At 45.3% G+C, this 20,245-nt stretch overlaps 1 protein-coding gene across 2 annotated transcripts in view; it reads right to left on the bottom strand.

Annotated features, from left to right (window-relative positions):
• The window catches only part of TELO2 (telomere maintenance 2), an 890,041-nt gene extending 870,637 nt beyond the window's left edge, over positions 1 to 19,404 (bottom strand). For both annotated transcript variants that reach the window (XM_069646967.1, XM_069646968.1), the window contains exons 1-2: positions 19,274 to 19,404; positions 4,748 to 5,087 (exon numbers count right to left, since the gene is read on the bottom strand). In XM_069646967.1, coding sequence (XP_069503068.1) covers positions 4,748 to 5,087; positions 19,274 to 19,298 — 365 coding nt within the window. In that variant the 5' untranslated portion in view covers positions 19,299 to 19,404. The remainder of the gene's footprint in view (positions 1 to 4,747; positions 5,088 to 19,273) is intronic.
• Between the last annotated feature and the right edge of the window lie 841 nt (positions 19,405 to 20,245).

The following is a 20,245-nucleotide window of genomic DNA, read 5'->3' as shown; positions in this document are numbered from 1 at the left end:
ATTTTGACCATGTATCTATGACTGCTTATGCTTTGTCTTATAGATGTGTCCTAATGTTTAATTATACAGTTTCCCAAATGTGCAAAGTAAATTCAAATAGATGTGTTTCTCGTCATCGGTTGGCCTGGGGAGCCAAAAGTAGCTCCGAGTAGCAGTTGGCATAAAGCTAGCCAGGCTCTTCTTGATTGCAAGCAGGAGCTGAATAGCTCCCAGCTCCTTATGATATGATATGATAGTTTATTTATATAGCGCCTATACACAAAGTGCTTCAAGGCAAGGGAGGGAACAAGGGAAAAAACAATGACATTCTTACAGGCCATGAACAGTAAGGATGTGAAATTAACTATCGTACTCGGCCTGATGACATTTCAGATAGTGCAAGAGCTAAAACATAGATAAGGAAGGGAGGGGGAGAGTGGGAAGGAAATGGAAACAGACAGGCGACTACCGTACTAGGCCTGACGACATTTCTGGTAGAGCCGGAAAAAAAACAAGAGGTGAGGGAGAGGGGTGCAGAAAGGTAGGGGGAGGAACAAAACAAGCGACTATCATATTGGGCCTGACGACATTTCAGATAGTGCTGGAGGGGTTTGGGGAGGGAAAAACCAGTAAGGGGAGGGAAGAGGAGACAGACAAGGTTACTATCATACTAGGTCCAGGGACAATTCTGATAGAGTAAGTGCATATAAGAAAGTAAGGGGAGGAGATATGAAAAGGGAGAAGGGAAAGGAGGAGAGAACAGAGAGTTAGCAGTCAAAAGAGTGGAGAAGCAAGAGAGGAGAGCGAATACAATTGCAGAAGTCAGTAGTAACACATAATGTTGCAAGCCAGGATACAAGATGAAGATGGGAACAGCATGATTCAGGGCCACCATGAGTACAAGATGCAAAAGAAGTTCAGCATGAGAGTTGAGAAATGGGTGACACACCATGAATGAATGAAGTCCATAAAAGTCAAATCCAGCATTGTCCACAAGACGGTGATGGTGAAACCAGAATGTATCAGGACAGACTCCTGCAGAAGTAAGCTTGAGTGAGGTGAGGGGGGAGCAGGGTAGAAGAATCAAGCAAAACAGGCAACGCCTGTGTGCGAGAATGGGGGGGCACAAGGGAACATCACGGGGGGACCAGAGGGAGTAACACATGTTGGTGCATGCCTACCTGCTATCTGAGCAGGGGTTCGGGCCGTGGGTCCTCCTGGTCCGAACAGGTCCAAACAGGAATTCCCCTTTTCATCGTCTGCCCTTCGCTTAGGACGCTCGGGCGAGAGACGCCCTTGATCTAATAGTTAGGAGCAGGAAGGAAGAGGCAGGGCTAAGAAGGTGGGTGGTGCTTGCTAAGTGGTGAAAAAAAGTGTAAAACAGGAAGGCACCAGGTGGGCGGGGCTTGTGAAGTGGTGGAAAAGAGCAGCAAACAGGAAGGCACCAGGTGGACTGGGGCTTAGGCCAGGTGACCTAGATCCACTTGCACCTGCTTCCCATCTGCAAAGGAAAAGAGGCTGGAGGGCTCCTTAAGTAAGGAAAAAGGGCGGCAAACAGGAAGGCACCAGGTGGGCAGGACTTGCTAAGTGGTGAAAAAGAGCGGCAGGCAGGCAGATACGAGGTGGGCGGGGCTTAGGCCAGGTGATCTAGATCCACTTGCACCTGCTCCCCATCTGTAAAGGAAAAGAGGCTGGAGGGCTCCTTAGGTAGGAAAAAGGAGCGACAAACAGGAAGGCACCAGGTGGGCGGGGATTGCTAAGTGGTGAAAAAGAGCAGCAAACAGGAAGGCACCAGGTGGGCGGGGCTTGCTAAGTGGTGAAAAAGAGCAGCAAACAGGAAGGCACCAGGTGGGCGGGGCTTGCTAAGTGGGGAAAGAGAGCAGCAGGCAGGAAGGCACCAGGTGGGCGGAGCTTAGGCCAGGTGACCTAGATCCACTTGCACCTGCTCCCCATCTGTAAAGGAAAAGAGGCTGGAGGGCTCCTTAGGTAGGAAAAAGGAGCGACAAACAGGAAGGCACCAGGTGGGCGGGGATTGCTAAGTGGTGAAAAAGAGCAGCAAACAGGAAGGCACCAGGTGGGCGGGGCTTGCTAAGTGGTGAAAAAGAGCAGCAAACAGGAAGGCACCAGGTGGGCGGGGCTTGCTAAGTGGGGAAAGAGAGCAGCAGGCAGGAAGGCAACAGGTGGGCAGAGCTTAGGCCAGGTGACCTAGATCCACTTGCACCTGCTCCCCAACTGCAAAGGAAAAGAGGCTGGAGGGCTCCTTAAGTAGGAAAAAGGAGTGGCAAACAGGAAGGCACCAGGTGGGCGGGGCATGCTAAGTGGAGAAAAAGAGCGGCAAACAGGAAGGCACCAGGTGGGAGGGGCTTGCTAAGAGGTGAAAGAAAGCGGCAAACAGGAAGGCACCGGGTGGGCGGGGCTTAGGCCAGGTGACCTAGATCCACTTGCACCTGCTCCCCAACTGCAAAGGAAAAGAGGCTGGAGGGCTCCTTAAGTAGGGAAAAAGAGCGGCAAACAGGAAGGCACAAGGTGGGTGGGGCTTGCTAAGTGTTGAAAAAGAGCGGCAGGCAGGAAGGCACCAGGTGGGCGGGGCTTAGGCCAGGTGACCTAGATCCACTTGCACCTGCTCCCCATCTGCAAAGGAAAAGAGGCTGGAGGGCTCCTTAAGTAGGGAAAAGGAGAGGCAAACAGGAAGGCACCAAGTGGGCGGGGCTTGCTAAGTGGTGAAAAAGAGCAGCAAACGGGAAGGCACCAGGTGGGCAGGGCTTGCTAAGAGGTGAAAAAGAGCGGCAAACAGGAAGGCACCAGGTGTGCGGGGTTTAGGCAGGTGACCTAGATCCACTTGCACCTGCTCCCCATCTGCAAAGGAAAAGAGGCTCGGGGGCTCTTTAAGTAGGGAAAAGGAGCGGCAAACAGTAAGGTACCAGGTGGGCGGGGCTTTCTAAGTGGTGAAAAAGAGCAGCAAACAGGAAGGCACCAGGTGGGCGGGGCTTGCTAAGTGGTGAAAAAGAGTGGCAAACAGGAAGGCACCAGGTGGACGGGGCTTGCTAAGTGGTGAAAAAGAGCGGCAAACAGGAAAGCACCAGGTGGGGGGCTTGCGAAGTGGTGAAAAAGAGCAGCAAACAGGAAGGCACCAGGTGGGCGGGGCATAGGCCAGGTGACCTAGATCCACTTGCACCTGCTTCCCATCTGCAAAGGAAAAGAGGCTGGAGGGCTCCTTAAGTAAGGAAAAAGAGCGGCAAACAGGAAGGCACCAGGTGGGCAGGACTTGCTAAGTGGTGAAAAAGAGCGGCAGGCAGGCAGATACCAGGTGGGCGGGGCTTAGACCAGGTGACCTAGATCCACTTGCACCTGCTCCCCATCTGTAAAGGAAAAGAGGCTGGAGGGCTCCTTAGGTAGGAAAAAGGAGCGACAAACAGGAAGGCACCAGGTGGGCGGGGATTGCTAAGTGGTGAAAAAGAGCGGCAAACAGGAAGGCACCAGGTGGGCGGGGCTTGCTAAGTGGTGAAAAAGAGCGGCAGTCAGGAAGGCACCAGGTGGGCGGGGCTTGCTAAGTGGTGAAAAAGAGCGGCAGGCAGGAAGGCACCAGGTGGGCGGGGCTTAGACCAGGTGACCTAGATCCACTTGCACCTGCTCCTCATCTTTAATTTCTAACTCTGAATAATGACTGATGTGAATGCCCTGACAATACCTGATAGCTCAAAATACCAGTTGCCGAATTCTAATAACTGAAAGGGAGACTTTGAGGCATTATTTAAAGAACTGTCAAAAATAAAACCTAAATTAAGGGATATACAAAGCAAGCTATTATAGGTAAACATGTTTTTGTTTGGACTGCCGTCATTTTGGATGTGCAGAAAAGTTTGCTTGTTTATAATTTCTAAATTTCAGAAGTCACAGAACAATGTTTTGTTGTTCTGGCATTTTTCAAAATCCTTGCTCCCTTGAAAAGAAGACAGTACATTTTCTATAGGTTATTCCAGGTAGACAGAAAATCTGTTAGTCACATTTGGGACATCAGGAGTTTAAAGAAAGGTGTCAGACTTATCCTTTAGCCACTGGATTAGGTATGTGAATACCATGGGATAAGCAGCAGCATGAAAGACAGCTTCCAGAAAAGATCAAGGGTCTGTTGACCTGGTGCATATCTGCATATTAGGCTAATGCACCAGGTGTGTCCCTGCAGGAGATTTGCAGGGCGGCAACATTAGCTGATCCCAATAGGTTTATCATAATTATAGGCAGAATATGGACAGACAAGCATCAAACCTGTTGGGCAAAGGTGTTCCGGCAGTCACTGAGAATAGTGGGTGCAGACTACTGGTCAATAAAATGGTGATGGGGTGTGCAGCAGCATACCGATGGGCCTGTGTGGTTTTTCATAGGAGCCTTCAATCTCTACCTTCAATATGCCTCATGGGTAAGGACTGGGATGAGCAAGAGGGATGTGGAGATAGCGAATAGATTACTTACCTGTATTCATCACTCCCAATCCTACTCATCACGTTTGACTCCCCTCCTCTGTATGAAAGGGCCAAGGATCCCGCTTAGATAATGAAGGTTAGCACCTTCAAGGTTGGTACTGTGACTAAGAACAGTAAGACTAGGAATGATGAACATTAATGGTAAGTATCTGTAATAAATACTGAAATTTCAGAGGTGAAAAGAAAATTACAGCTCCCTTAAAACACAGGCACACTCGGACTCATACGTTAACAACATAGCCTTCATTTGCCCCACACGCCATCCATTCTCGGGAGCACAATCTCACCTTGTGGAGCTGAGGGAATCCAAGAGAACCAGGAAAGCTTGGTCAGGTGGTCCCTCCAGGAAGAAGTAATCCCACAGTTCTTTCTGCTGCTCTGGTGCCAGCAGTTCTAACCACTCTGGGCTCAGCTGATTAAGAAGACAGTACAAGAAGGAGCTGAAATGCGCCTTAGCAAACTCCTCTTTCTCTCGGACAGTGATGGGGCCATCTGCTACACCAACATAGCGCTTCATTGCCACCAGCGCCTTGGTGATCCGCACTGCGCCACTGGTGGGTGCCGAAAGAGCATTGATGGCTTCTCTAACCTCTCGACGTAGTTCCAGGCACTCAGAATCCATGATGGCTGTGAGAAACAAAAAAAAAATCAGACTTTGAAACGAGCAAAATCAGTCAGTTGATGTGACCCATTCACAGACAAGGTGTAACCGGGTTGTTCAATTACTTTAAAAACATTTACAAATCCCATGGAAATAGACCAAAAACTAATTACGGCTTGATAAGGGAAGGCAGAGAATACATGTTTTGTGTAATGCACCCTGTAAACTGAATTGTTTAAAGTCCTTTGTGCCAATTATCATGGTCAGTGAGACGTGAAAAATGCTTTGGTATTTTATGGTGCAAATCCACAATGAATCTTATTTGATTTATTAAAGGCCATTTGCACCAGTGAATGACTGCTCTCAATGCCTGCTGCCATCAACTATCAAGGCCACCTGTGATGGTAAAAAGGCCATTCAAACGCTATAGTCACTATCTCAATGGCAGGGTGACTTTATGGCTCCATGTTGCCAAGGATGAGTATTTATTGTTCCGATCCTTACCTTAAAAAGCTAATGCATTTTGAGACGTGTAGTCTCGACTCCTTTTAACTACTGGACTGATGTATCACATAAGAAGGACGCATAGGGCTGAAAATACAGTGTTCTAGTGAAATAGAACAACATGAGCACCTGTGTGACGTTTAGTGATGCGCCTGCAGATTTGTGCTAGTTTGCATTGTCTTTTTTCTATTTTTAAAGTGAACATCTTGTACGAATGGGAATTGAATGGGAACTGAACTCAAATAACCACCAACCCATACAAGCCATCAAATGTTAATAAAGAAATCAACAACTGAGAGGCACTGGCCCATTTGTCATATTAGCCACCTTTCGCTAAACAATCTCACTAACATGATCAGCCCTTAAATATTTTTAGGATTTATACCATACACCGATGCCAGTTGCATGGTCTCCAGGTGAACTGGAAGAGAGTTTTGGGACAGAGAGGGTTGGGGGGTGGGTAGGTGGGAGGAGGTGGACAGGCAACAGTGCAGGGCTTTGTGTTGAGGTTTCAGATCGGAAGTACCCTGAGCTCTGCATACTTCCATCAAAGGCTTTGTGCCCAGAAGTGCAGCCTTCTGTTTATAGGGTGGGCATGTGTTGGCTTGGGGCCCCGAGTATATCAGGTGTAGTTAGCACTCTAAGTTTATAAGTCTGGGGAGAGGGTCCTTTTTATGAGCTGTGTGCAAGCAGTGGCTGGTTTAAATGTGTCTATGGTAAGGTGGAGAGAAATTGAGGGTTAGTCAAAAGGTGGGGAGGGCAACTGGGGCATTTGTATTGCTTTCAAATTATTGGTCTTGAGATCGCCTTTGTTATGAGAAGAGGTGTTTGGCTTTAGTGGTAAATGCATGAAGATGTCCTGTTTTGAGGTTTAGATAATCCAGGAGACAGGCAAGCCCTTTCTTTTAGGGTTTTGATGGTGCCTTGATGTGAGGTCTTCAAGATGTTATAGTTTCCCGAGCGCTGTGCATTGTGTTCTAGGTGGACTGTGTGGAGCCGGTACGGTTTTCGCTTAGGTCATTTCTGCGGGCGAAAGTCGAACTATTGAAAGCATTGTTTCCATTGCATGATGGGTGCATGTTTAACTTTGTCTCTGAAGTATTGAAGAGCCAGGTTGATCTGTAGCGTGCGGATTTCCATTAGTAGTGCGTTCCTGTGTTTTGCCACCATAGTGGAAAAAGCAGAGCCTCTGTTTCTATCCCTGCTAAATCTTCCGGTTTCCAATAGTATGCGGTTTATCTATCCTACTGGGTGGTTGGTAGATAGAGAGAGATGTTTTGGAGGAATTCTGCTACTTGATCTTCAAGTACTATTGGCCAATGCAAAGGGCCTTCAACTGGATCTTTATTCTTGCATAGTACCAAGTGGTGTGTGCGCTCCTGTGAAGTCTGAGCAGCAGCCAACCTGCTGTTTTGGATCAGTTGAAGTTTATTTGTGATGTATCTATGTAAATGTTGTATTTATAATCTATTCTTAATAGAATCAGGGAGTTGAGGGCCATGATCGTTGTGCAAAGGAGAGCTAGAGTATAATCTGTTGGTTTGTGGTTAGAGCAACGCTTTTAAAGGACCCTTTTTGACTACTGCATAGACTTGAGATTCCAGCACAAGTCTGTTGCCCATTAGTATGCCTCGGTTCTTTATCAATACTATGCACATGGAAATGACAGTTCCCCTTTTCCAAGGGCAATGGTAGCTGTGCTTTATGTGTGGCTTGAAGTGAGACTGCCATCATTTTCGTTTTGCCTGGTTTGAATTTTAGGTAGTTGGCCATCATTCATTTACTTTGCGCGAGGCAGTTGCTAAGGGTGGTGGTGGATTGTCCATCAGCTTCCCTTTCCTATATGATTTGTGCGTCATCCACTTATTTGTAACAGACAAGCTCATGAGATTTTATGATCTTCAACAAAAGGGGTCACATAAATGTTAAAGAGTAGCAGCGAGTTGTTTGATCCCTGGGAAACTCAACAGTAATGGGCGGTGGATTCAAACTAAAAGTCGGGAGCCCGGTGAATTCTGTTCTCTCTGTTAGGAATGATAACATCAATTGAAGAGTTGTGTTATGCAGTCTATTTTTTTCAAGCCTTCTAAGTAGTATGCTGCAGTTAAATGTGTCGAAAGCCGTTATCGTCGGCTGTGATTTTTAGGTTGCCCCAAACGGAAACAAGTGCAGATTCAGTGCCTTCCAAAGCTCCAAAACCTAACTCAGGAGCATTCTAGTAATGTATTAGACTTTCAGGACTCTGCGTGTGAGAGCACCCAGTCACGCCATGCATGTATTCCGGGCTCTTCTACAACACCAGAAAGATTGTCTTCCAACAGCCCAGATGCTCGCCACACTTGTCTGCGACTAGAAAATCGCTCCCCACGATCCTGCATGTTAAAGCATGATACGGCACCCCGGTTTTCTGAGCATTGGAGGTCGTCTTGGAAGCGTCAGCAACCTCTGTTTACACATCATCAAGCTTCCCGTCCGGGGCAGTGGAGTGCTCCTGTCAGGTAACAGAGAATTAAAGCTCCGCCCATCCGCTCCCAATTCTTCAGTGTGCCCGTGTTTTTGCTCTGGTGAATATTGATTCTTGCTTCTTGACTCAATGCATGTCCCTGGCCCACAATAAATCTTTTGTCTTGTTAACTGATTCCACGGCGACGACCCGGACTGCGCACTTCATACCTCTTGCCTTACAACACGGACTAGAAACACTCTGGATTAAAACTCCTGTTGTATAGGCGTCCTCGTGTCGTCGGGGCAGGTGGATTCCTGGACTGGATATATCTTGGAAAATCACTCGCTACATAGGTGTCCTTGTGCCATTGGGATAGGTGAATTGCCTTTAACTGAGACCGCCTGGAATACCTCTCTTGTTACACAGGCGTCCTCGTGCCGTCGAGATAGTCTTCTTGGAACTGCTGTATGGACTCGCTCCCAGAGAGAGACTGGCTCTTTCTTCTTCATGCTTCCCAGGTCCTTCTGCTATGGTAAGCTGTATATATATATATATATATATATATATATATATACCCTGTTATTCTATATTTGACCCAATCCCCCTAGTCTATACTGATAAACCCTGGGTTATTAGTTACAGGTTACACCACTTTAAGTTCAAGGAGAAGAGACATACTGAGGCCGTGTTTTATCATCACCTCTACTGGGAATACATACAGGTTAGCTTCCCATTGTATAGTCCAGTGCTTATCTGTATGGGTTATTCTGTTCCGGTTGTTAAATTAATTCTTTTTCTTGCAGCCTGTGGTGTCCCGTGCTGTGTCCTCTCTTCCAAAGAATAGATTCCTCTGTATGTCATTTTTGTGTTCAGAGGGGTACATTGGTAGGAAGAACTCATCTCCTACAATACGAGTTATGCTACGAACGCATGACCTTGGAAACTCTTCCACGTGGTAAGGCGAGTTCTGACATAGACTCAATGTGCTCCCAGATTTGGCTGTATACGTTGCTCTCTAGAATTTTGGCTTGGTGCGGTATAGGTCGCAAATTGTAGGGGTTTCAGTTTTCTGGATCTCTAACAGTGTTTTTTGTAGAAGTGCTTTGACATAGGCAGTCTTTAATGCTTATGGTCCAATTCCTGTTTTGAGTGATCAGTTCATTAATTTGCAAAATTAGAAAACGGACGTTTCCTGGTTAAGGATCATTTTGTAGATGCTCTGTGAGACAGGGGTCCATCGGAAAGCTGGCTTTGTCGCCAAGTTTCACCAATTCTTTTAAGTCAGGTTCGGATATTTTTTTAATGCGGTTAATTGGTGGGGTTGTAGGCTTAACGGACTCAAATGTTGCTTCTAATTCCTTTCTTTATTTCAGCATTGATGGCTTGGCTGTTTGTGCAGTATTTGTTTCTGAAATGGTTGGCGATAGCCCATAGTTTTTGGGTATGTGAAGATACTTTCCTGCAAGAAGTCTTTCCTGCAAGAAGTGGGGATTCTCATTTCATTGATGATTTAGTAAAGTCCTCTCTTTGAATGAGGTACATCATTGCTTTAGTCAGAATAGTAACATTTCTTTGCTTTAAGGATATTTGCTTTGTAGTGGCGGATCTGTCCTTGGTAGATAACCTTACCTTGTGAGTTGTAATGTTTCCACCCTGTTACTCAAGTATTTGATTAATTTGTTTCATGTTTCATGGTTCATAGGCTGGATATGACCCATCTTGCTGAAATTATTTCTTCCAAGATGGTGGTGCGCATTAGTGGGGCGAGGGCGTCTGGTGCTTTGTTTATCCAGTTTTCTAGGCTCGCTCAACCTCCTTCTGTTAGGAAGAGTTCCAGTCAGTTGGGATTGGGATTAGTCTTACCAGATTTCGGAGTTGCTCCAAGTTTAGAATTGTCCTGCTTCTCTTCACAGTGGTTATTTGTGAGTAAAGAGTTGACACAAAAATGTGTTTATAGTAAAAGGAATCATTAAATGATCGTTCCATAGTACCTGGATTGAGGCGGTGGGGTACTCCTTTTGCCCATTTGTTTGAGGTGAAAGCTGGCCATGTAGTAGCTCAAGCTTTTAGGTGCTGATTCCGTTTGCTCTTCTAACCAAATGTTGAAGTCTCGAGCACTTTTAGAAGTTTGTGTTCAATTGCTAGGTTAGCAAATACATCTACAAAGTTTTCTGCGAAGGTTGGGTTGTATGATGGTGGTCTGTAAATAAGTAGGAAGAAGTTAATTTGGTGGTTGAGTGTGAGGTGGATCAGGAGTTCTTCACAGTACGGGAAGTCCATGTGAGCTGAAGCTGTGAATTTGAAGCCCTTGTGTGCCCTGGGGATACCGCCTCTTCTTTGGCCAGTGTGGATGACTTACAAGTTTGAAGTTGGAGAGGATTACCTTGTAGTTTTTGGGCAACCAGGATTCTGGTATAAAGAGAATATTTGTGTCTCCTTTGCTAAGAATTTTGCAAAGCTATGTTCTGTGTTTAAAGATGGAGTGGGCATTCGTCAGGCTGCAGTTTTCCGGGGATCCTGCCTCTGGATCACATGTCATTTTTTAATGCCCTGTATTGTTTACATGTTCTGTTTCTGAGCCAGGTCCGAATTATCAGATGGTTGATAGGTTGTGGGGGTGGGCAGCTCCATTGAGTCTAATGTTTTGTTGTTAAACAGGCACAGTAGGTTAGGGGCTTGGTTCTTTATTTTGTCTCATTCTAGCAACAATATGGCTGTTGGGTGGCTTCTGGTGATGGAAGTGTATGGTCGAAGGTTCTTCTTAAGGTCATGTGGTCTCTGTCATCTGTGCCGTGATGAGTCTGCCAAGGTTCTGAAGTTGGTGCTCTGAAATTGTATGTTGTGTGTAAGGTTGGCTGGGTTAGTTTCCTTGGTTCTGGTTCTTGCCCTCACCTATCTGTTTTCCTGAGTGTTTCTCGTGAAAACAAATCCGAGTTTGAATCTGGAATGTAGTCACTTCCATTTGATATTGTATATGCAAGCCAGTTGATAGATGGTTGGCCAGTGTTTATAGTATTCGTGAGGAGCCTATAAGTTAGTTCCCTACTGAATCAATGGTCCTTCCTTGGGTGTCCCAATGTTACTGCGCAGTGTCATAAACTTAGGTCTGGGAAACTTAAAGATGGTAATGTCGACAATATTTTACTATTATGGAGTGTCTCTTAGCTGAGGGAACATGGAAAGAGATAATACACAGCGGCACACGTTTAGTCTAAGGAAGTCTAGGTGTGGAATTTGAAATGGTGGTGGCGTAGAATCTTTTAGTGTCGGCATTTAGGCCTACTTAGATGCTAAACACAAGAAGACACAAAGATTATGACCAAGAAAAAAAATGTGCCATGACCCCCCACAGATAGTTAGATATGGGATAACATGTGAAACAATAAAAGGCCTTCAAATAGGAGTGTGTGCAAGGAAGAGCACAGTATGCTGCAATATACTCAAAAGGTATCTCAGTTATGAATAACAATGGTTTTCGAAAATCGAACAACTCAATCTGCCACCTGAGGGTTACCTAGAAGGGAGTACAAACTAATGTGCTATCATGTTGACAACTAGAGATGAAAAACACCACAGTACATGAAAAGAACGCCCAGATATGAAAGACAGTGGTATTTAATAGACGGCAGTGCAAAATACACAGCAATGCAATGTGCTTTTAGATTGATGCCTATTTGAGAGTGCAACAGAGTACAATTTAGAAACAATACAGAACACTTTCTTATGGATAGTGAGATGCGAGCCAGTATGTAATAAAAAAAAAGTAAAAATCTTTAGCTATGTATATCAAAGTGAGAGTAACAAGGAGCATAAAACGTGGCAAATCACTGTCATGACGCCAGCCAGATATAAAACACAATAGCCCTGGTCTGAAAGGATGACTTTAGAGACCATCCTGGGGTCATCTGATGATCATCGAACTACACTAGAAGTCAGTCCCACATCATCAGACGTCATTACACTGTTAAAGTCATCAGCAAATGTCTCAGAATGCTGGGTGATGATTTGGGGATGACTTAATGAATATGCTAACATCATCCCTATTTTAGAAAACTCTTTGTTCCTGATGCTTTTAGGATGACTTGCTGATCACTTCAAGAGATTGCACATTTGTCCATGATGATTTGGGGATGATTCTGGGATGACCTGCTGATTACTTCGAGAGCATTGCCATAAAACATGCTTGTTCTGGATGATTTGGAGATGACTTACTGATTACTTCAGAACATCAGAGTTTTTAGGATGATATGCAGACCAATACAGATTGTCATTCTGCTTTTGCTCAGTGGCACTTATGCTGAATGATCCCCCACTTTGGCAAGGGTAATGCTTGAGACTATGTTGGTGCAAAGTGGAAGCCAGAGGCCTAAACATAGCATGCGGTTATGATTTAATTGACAGAGCTTCCCAAAAGCACAAAAATCAAATCAGAGGTTGCACTGGCCTGGATTGGAAGCAGCAGCGGAAGGTGGATTCAATAGAAGGTAGTAGCGGTCTGGGCATGTAGGCGGATAGAGAGTCCTCCTGGTTACCCTGCTTCCCTGTACTAACCAAAGGGTCCGTGGGAACAGAATCCCCAGGGAAACCCTTTGGGGAGGGAAACCCTGCAGCAGCTCTTCTTTCTTATCCTTCACTTCTGTTTATCAATCGGGAACTGGGGAAACTTCGCCGGGGACGAAATCCTCTTCAAAGTCCTTATGGTAATTCATGCAATAGTGAGTAAAGGTAAGAAGAGAGTGATTACTTGCGTGTTATTAGCAGGAATATATTTAGATAGAATACATTAGAGCATAGCAAGTACCCTGGTGGAGGAAGATTGGAGATGCAATGGCGGACTGAAGACTACAGTGCAGGCTGCATGGAGCTACAGTTGGATCTGGCAACAATCAGAACCATGAAGTATGAGATAAAGAGAGTCTCATAAAGTGCTATGCAAGGGATCAGATTTCGCCTACCTAATGCTGGAGGCTGCAGAGCGTCTTAATAGAGGAAAGGAAACTCGTAGGTGAAGGATACCGAGTTATCCGCGTAGTGCTCGCAGACTGAGAAGATTTCCTGATGTGTAATGCCGAGTGGGACGGCTGCATCTGGCGTGGCTTCTGAGTGCACACGTAATTTCTGCGATTGCAGCCCAGCGGCAGCAGGAAAACAAAATTGTTATAAAAGGAAAGTGCAAGTGTTTGGATTGTTGTCAAGGCAACAGGACTAGCGTTCTTACCTGGAAGATCATAGTGAAAGACAAACGAGGATAGAGAGCGGGATCTCTTTAAACCGATCTGAGTGTTCTAATCAAGGAAATAAGAGCAGAATAACGGGTTATGAGGTTGGTTTAGGAAGTGTTAGGGATAAAAAGTGATCAAACCTACAGAGCGTTTGCCTTGAAGAGAAGCAACGCAGAGTTCCTTCACGCGGGAGGCTTGAAATGCATTTTTCATTGAGGGGGCGGAGTCAGTGACCTTTCTGCCTGCTGGAAGAGTGGAGCGCAGCAGCTGCTGGTAAACACCATTTTAGGAGTAGTCAGGAAAGCAGATCCAATCTGCTTCCAACGGTGCCATAAGGACCAGCGGAACCTGGTCCTTACGACACATGCACCCGTGAGAATCCTTTGCCATCCCAATCAAAAGCAGCCACCCAGCACCCTCACAATCCCCAATGTGTCATGGGTAAAGCCTGAGACTATGTTGGGCCAAAGTGGAAGAAAGAGGCCTAAACATAGCATGCACCCGCTGGGTGAGAATCCTTTGCCCTCCGAATCAAAAGCAGGAACCCAGCACCCTCACAATCAATACATTTCCATGCTGACTTGTTAGGTAAGAATTGGTGTAGTCCCACTGTGTGAAAACTACACAGCACTTATCTGCTTGGTATTAGGTAAATCCACCTTTTGGTGTAGGTCTGTTCTACACAGGTTGGCAGCGTGACTGAGCAGCCGGCCTATCTCAAGAGGGATAACTGAGCTGTAGAGCTGTACAAATGAAATCTGTACATACAATTAGCCAAGTGACACTTACACTCAAGGTTTCAGTTATAAATAGTTATTTAATTAACAACAACTTTTAAATAAGCGTTCTTTAGAAAGGCAATTAATGTAACAATGTAAATATACTTTAAAATTACTTTTCAGAATCAGAGCAAGTTAGTGGATAATATTTGGATATGCTTCTTACACAATTGCTACACCCTGGGGTGACTTCAATCACAAGGACAGTAATGGCATTTATATATCACACTAGTTATACTTTGCAGATTCTGAGGTTGCAGAAAGGAAAGATTTATGGAAGGAACAAGGTTAAACAGGTTCTCAGTATATGTGAGGACAACTAAATCTTCCAATGAAATCTAGACAGGCCTCTCAAGCAGTAACAGCCTCCTATGAGGGACAAACCATATCAAAGTAAGTCAATGGGCTAGAAGAGTCTGCAGGGAGCCAGGACAGCCAAAGTCAATTTGAAACAGTCTATTGAGCTGCGGCACTTCTTAGAATCAAAAGTCTTGAACAAAGTTAGAGAGTTTGTTAGAAAATCATTTGTAGGGTCACAAGCTGTGAAAACAGAGTTGGAAACAACTCGAAAAGTAAGCCACTGCAATTCCCTACTGAAAAAAGCAAAGCTACAAGACAGTGAGGTAAGTACCCCAAGTCTAAACTGTCCCTCTGGTTTGAAGAAGAGTGGTCCAGCTGGCTTCTGTCCTGCTACAGCGATGCAGACCCTGTGTTCCTGAGCCTCAGTCGTGGGGACAAGAGGGAGGACATCTGTAGGGCTTCTGCGGCGGTACTTCGGAGGTCGTTGGCAGCTACGGGCTCTTTTTGGTTCAGTGGCACTTTGCGGTTTCAGCGATTAGTAAACAGCACTGTCAAGGATCTCTGGTACTGGTTGTGCTTCCTTCACTCCTTGGGTCCTGCGCTGTGGTGAGGGGACTCTAGCTCTGGTCGTCCTGCTTCTGGACGGTCCTTTGGAGACTCCTGGAGCTTCTAGCCGGATTTCAGACGTTTCACTCGAGTACGGATTACCTGACCCCTGGCACTCGGTTCTTGCAGCAATGAAGAAATACAGCCAGACAGGGAAGATGGCCCAGTAGAGTTTGTCTCTGGGTTAGTTGGTCCCACTAACCCAAGGGGAGAAGTCGTACATTCCGGAGCTTTTCTGTCGAATTGAAAAGGGAGTTTCAGCACGGCAGCAGGGCTCCACCGGGAAATTCAAAGGTCCAGGAGGATGCAGCAAGCTTCGTTCACGGTTTCTTCGTCGGGTGTTTCTCCCAGTGGTCGACTCTGCATCTAGTCCCAAAACCCTCGCCTTTTAAGCAAGTTTCTCCCATTCATGCACAGCCTAGGCTGTCAATCACACAGCAGGGTGGCTGTCCTGAATGACAGCCAGCCAGGCAGCCAATCAGGACTGGTTGTATTCAGGCATTCCTAGAGACAAAGGACAAGGGAGTTTCGGGACCCTCCCTCACATCTTGTCTTTCCAGACACACTGGAGCCAGAGACGGGCTTCAGGGCTGAAGTGCACGAAAGGCAAGACAAACAAAGGGCTCCAATCTGTTCGACGCACAGAGTAAAACCCAAGAAAGACCTCACAAACAGAAAATGGCAAAAAAAGAAGACAGGCCGTTTTGATAATATGGTCACCCATGGGTGCCATACTGCAGCTGAGGGTTCAGCCTGTGGTAAAAAAGAACAATGGTAGGATAAATTAAACCACTACCACTAGCCATTTAAAGTTGGGAGGGCAACATAAAAATTTTACATGAGAATGTAGGATAAGCTCCCCCCTGCCCCCCACATAAAATGGTGTGTGCTGGACCCACAAAGAGAAAGTAAAGTCAATTTCACTTTACTATGCTTGGGAACAGTAGTTCACACAAGAAAAGGTATTTTAAACCTTATGAGAAATCTAAAGGATTTCTCAGTGACACTGCACTGAAGGTGCCGTGTGTCACCATTGAAAAAGTAGATGCCTATGGAGTTTGTGAGACTCCCAAAACAGTGAAAACGCATAATACAAAATGTCAAAACACATGAGGCAGTGGGAACAGGGTCTCACTCACTCCTGGGTTAAAATGAAAAAGTCCTACAGTCCAGCAAAAGAGCTGGGGGTCTCTAAGGTTGAAGGGAATAAGCACAGAAATGAGAATTCTCCCTAACATGACTGCACCAATATTCACATGTACTCCTTCACACAGTATTCATGTTTGCTTTGCGCACAATTCAATAATCGACAACCATAACCAAAAGTACCTTCACGATTTAAAAAAACAAAAGGAAAAACAAATAGGATCCAAAAAAGAAAGAAGCAATAAACAAGCGGAACCACAAAGTCCCATCAACTGAGGTCTCAACTACCCACAACCTACCAAATACAAGCACCAACAAACCACAAACAGCTAAGACTAAACCCAAAAGACCACAAAAAACACCAATCGATAGAGGATGCCCACTAAGGAACACAACCCACGCATCATGCCTCGCCACAAGAAAGACAAAGAAACCAGAAAAGACAACGGAAATAATAAGAAATCCCAAACCACTCAGGAAGGCACAGAGCAGCATTATCCCACAACCCCAAAGACTCGACAAACATCTGAGATGGCCCATGGAGACATACAAATAACACAGCAAAGACAGACTACAATGCTCACTACCTGTCCACATACGAGAATGTGGTAAACAAAAACAGCACAGCAACAGCGAACTAACAGCCAACAAGCTTCACAAATAAAGACCCAACCAGGACACCAAACGGAACATGACAACTAATAAACCATCCCAACCCAGACTCCACCATGGACAATACCCCAACCAAAACAAGGAACACATTGGAATCCATCACCCTCTACACCACATCGTATCACCAAGACTGGAACAACAGAGGGGTAGCTACCCTATTTACCATCCGGAACAAACCAACCCCTCCATAAACCTTATCGGTCTACTCGACAAAGAGACTGACCAACAAAGAACCACCCCACACAAAAGACTAGACTGGGAAAAACCCACCTGGAACGGAAACCCAACCAACAACACACTGGTCAGAACAAACAATACTAACAACAACACGAAAGGGAAATCAAGGAAACTACACTGCAGCCTCCTCAACATTAGATCTGTGGCAAAATACTCAACAGAAATCAATGACCTCCTAAGCGAAGGAGGCACAGACGTGCTCTTCCTTACAGAAATTGTAGCACCTATCCCCTTCGATAGACTGTGCGCTTGAAGACCTGGATTCATTTTTCACCCAACTCTTCCCTTTATACGAGTTTCCCTTGTTCTCAAAACCTCTCGGTCTGTTACTCTTGACAGAGGCGTTGTCCATTCGTTCCTTGATTCTTAACACACTGATCATGTTCTGTTCTTCCATCTCTGGCGCAACCTAGTGATGTATCGAAGTCGGACACTGGGTGAAACACAAAGCAGGTTTATTTATATACGTCATAGACCCGGCGCCCTGCTCTCCTCTCACTCCCCCGACTCTCTCCAGCACCTTCCACCGACCATCCGCTCGAATCCACAATCAAACAACATTCCAAACTCTCTCGTGCACCCAGGGCGCCGTCATTACTTAGAATAACAAGGATACAGCACTCTTCCTTACAGAAACCTGGCTATCAGACAACTATAAAGCCATCACCAACAAAGCAATACCTAACAATTATAAATTAATACATGCCAAAAGAGAAAACCGAAGAAGAGGCGGAATCGCAATTATGCTCAAAAAACATGCATGTGTCTCGCGAATCGTCACAACCAACACGGATGACTATGAATCCCTCCTAAACAAGATAGAACTCAACGACCAATCCAACATAGTATTCCTACTGATCTACAGACCATCTTCTTACAATCCCAACTTTGCATCAAAACTAGCGGACGAGGCCGCCATGTTATCAACCCACCACAACAATCTAGGTGAAAGAGATCCCACCGATACAAACACAGGTACAACAGAAGACACACTCAACAATTGGATCACCAAGGCCATTGACCAATTAGCACCAGCTAAAACAAGCAACATAAAAAAAAAAACTGCCAGCAAAATGGTTCACAAAAGAACTGAATAAACAACTGCAACCTGGAAACACAATGGAGAGAACAATACACCAGACAAGAGTAAATATAATACCAAAGCCAACTCAAACTGCACAAAGCAACAGTCCTCAAATCAACAAAAAATAAAAGCTCTACTACGCTACAGGAATAGAATTGGCAAACAATTCACAGACAGAACTCCATCACCCCTACACAAACACTTTGTGACAGTCACTTAAACCAGAGCACGATCTGTGTATTAGTTGCACAGAAGTCACTGCGTCTGTGAGCATTAGCCGGTGAAGGTATTAAATATATAGTCACTTACACAAGAGCAGGCTCTGTGTAGTAGCTGCACAGCAGTTACTGCCTCTGCGGGCATTAGCCTGCGCAGGTATTATATACGTAGTCACTTACACCAGAGCAGGGTCTGTGTAGTAGCTGCACGGCAGTTACTGCATCTGCAGGCATTAGTGTGTGCTGGTGTTATTATATATGTGGTCACTTACACCAGAGCAGGGTCTGTGTCGCAGCTGCACTGCAGTTACTGCGTCTGCAAGTCTTAGCCTGCGCAGGTATTATATATGTAGTCACTTACACCAGAGCACGGTCTGTGTAGCTTCTGCACAGCAGTTACTGCATCTGCGAGCCCTAGTCGGCGCAGGTATTATATATGTAGTCACTTACACCAGAGCAGGGTCTGTGTAGTAGCTGCACAGCAGTTACTAGGTCTGCGAGCATTAGCTGGCGCAGGTACTATATATATATATATAGCCACTTACACCAGAGCAGGGTCTGTGTAGTAGCTGCACAGGAGTTACTAGGTCTGCGAGCATTAGCCGGTGCAGGTAGTATATATATATATATATATATATACACAGTCACTTACACCAGAGCAGAGTCTGTGTAGTATCTGCACAGCAGTTGCTACTTCTGCGAGCATTGCAGTGCTTGAACCTTACATGAGCTTTGGAGCAGCTACTGTGTCTACAATAAGAACAGGCTGCCCGTGTAATTTCAAAACCATATGTTTAGAAAATCACGTGCATACAATGTTTAATTTCAACATGTGATAAGTACAATACAATAAATTACAGCTTCAACGTGCATTCCTAGAAGTTGTAAACGGGATCCTCTTAACAATATAATAGCAAAGGGGTGAGAACTTCTAAGTTGCTGGATGTTAAATAAATGCATATAAAATTCACTACACGAGCTTGATCGCATGTACTCACCTGATGCTGCCAGGAAACTGGACATGAGCGCTTCGTAAAGGATAGTGTCTAATTCCCATCCAAGAAACGGACCATAGCAAGGCCCGCCTCCACTTCATCACGTGGGCTGCACTGCATCACTTGGACTGGGGCTGCTCTGCATCACGTGGGTTAGAACGTCCACTTCATCACGTGGTTTCCAACGTTTAGGTCGTCATCTTTTTTTTTTTTTTGCAGAAGCGGGAAGGTAAGGTGTGCGGGAGCGATTCCTACGTTGCAAAGCACATTTCGTTAAGTTGATTGTTACCTTAATGCAGAGCGGCAACATTGGGAAGGGGGTATTTTGGTGCTTTGTAATGTGCATCAGGGGTATACCTGCCTACATTTAAAAATCAACAACTCACCACGCCCACAGCCACAGAAGACTCCGCTCCGTTGCACACGGCAGTTTGCACTTTACAGTGGAATGCAATACATTTCATTAAATTGGCTAACCATAACCACCCAAATTGCATAGGACGAATGGCATACGCCTTCCATAGAATCAATGCAAACACAAAACCAAGAGAGTATATTTTCAAATAGTGTTTTTGAAAACTTTAAAATGTGTGCATGTTTTAAACTCCAAGAACTGGGGCCACTAAATGTCAATACTAGAATGAGATCTTCCAGGGCCTTCAGTCCCAGCAAAGGACTCATAAACACTCTAATGGCAGACCACGGCGTCTTGTGTGTTGCAACCGCCTAAACATTCTGAAACCCTTCCATTAAGAAATCGAGAATTTTAGAAGGGCAGTAAGGTGGGTGTCGGTTCTAGCTCCAACCCATGGTTGGAATGATCATCAAGGGTTGGTGTAAGCCTGGCTAGTGAAAGGAAGCCTGAACCTTGGACTGCTAATGCTGCCTCATCTGAGAAGCCTATGTAAATGAAAGCTGAAAAAATAAGAAAAGTGGATTACTGCTTTCAATCCGAAAGCACTCTTGTGTTTTGTT

Source organism: Ambystoma mexicanum, chromosome 2q (genome assembly GCF_040938575.1).
Source record: "Ambystoma mexicanum isolate Mex_15411 chromosome 2q, UKY_AmexF1_1, whole genome shotgun sequence".
NCBI lineage: Eukaryota > Metazoa > Chordata > Amphibia > Caudata > Ambystomatidae > Ambystoma > Ambystoma mexicanum.
The sequence above is the reverse complement of the archived record's forward strand: the minus strand, read 5'-3'. Positions and strand labels throughout refer to the sequence as shown.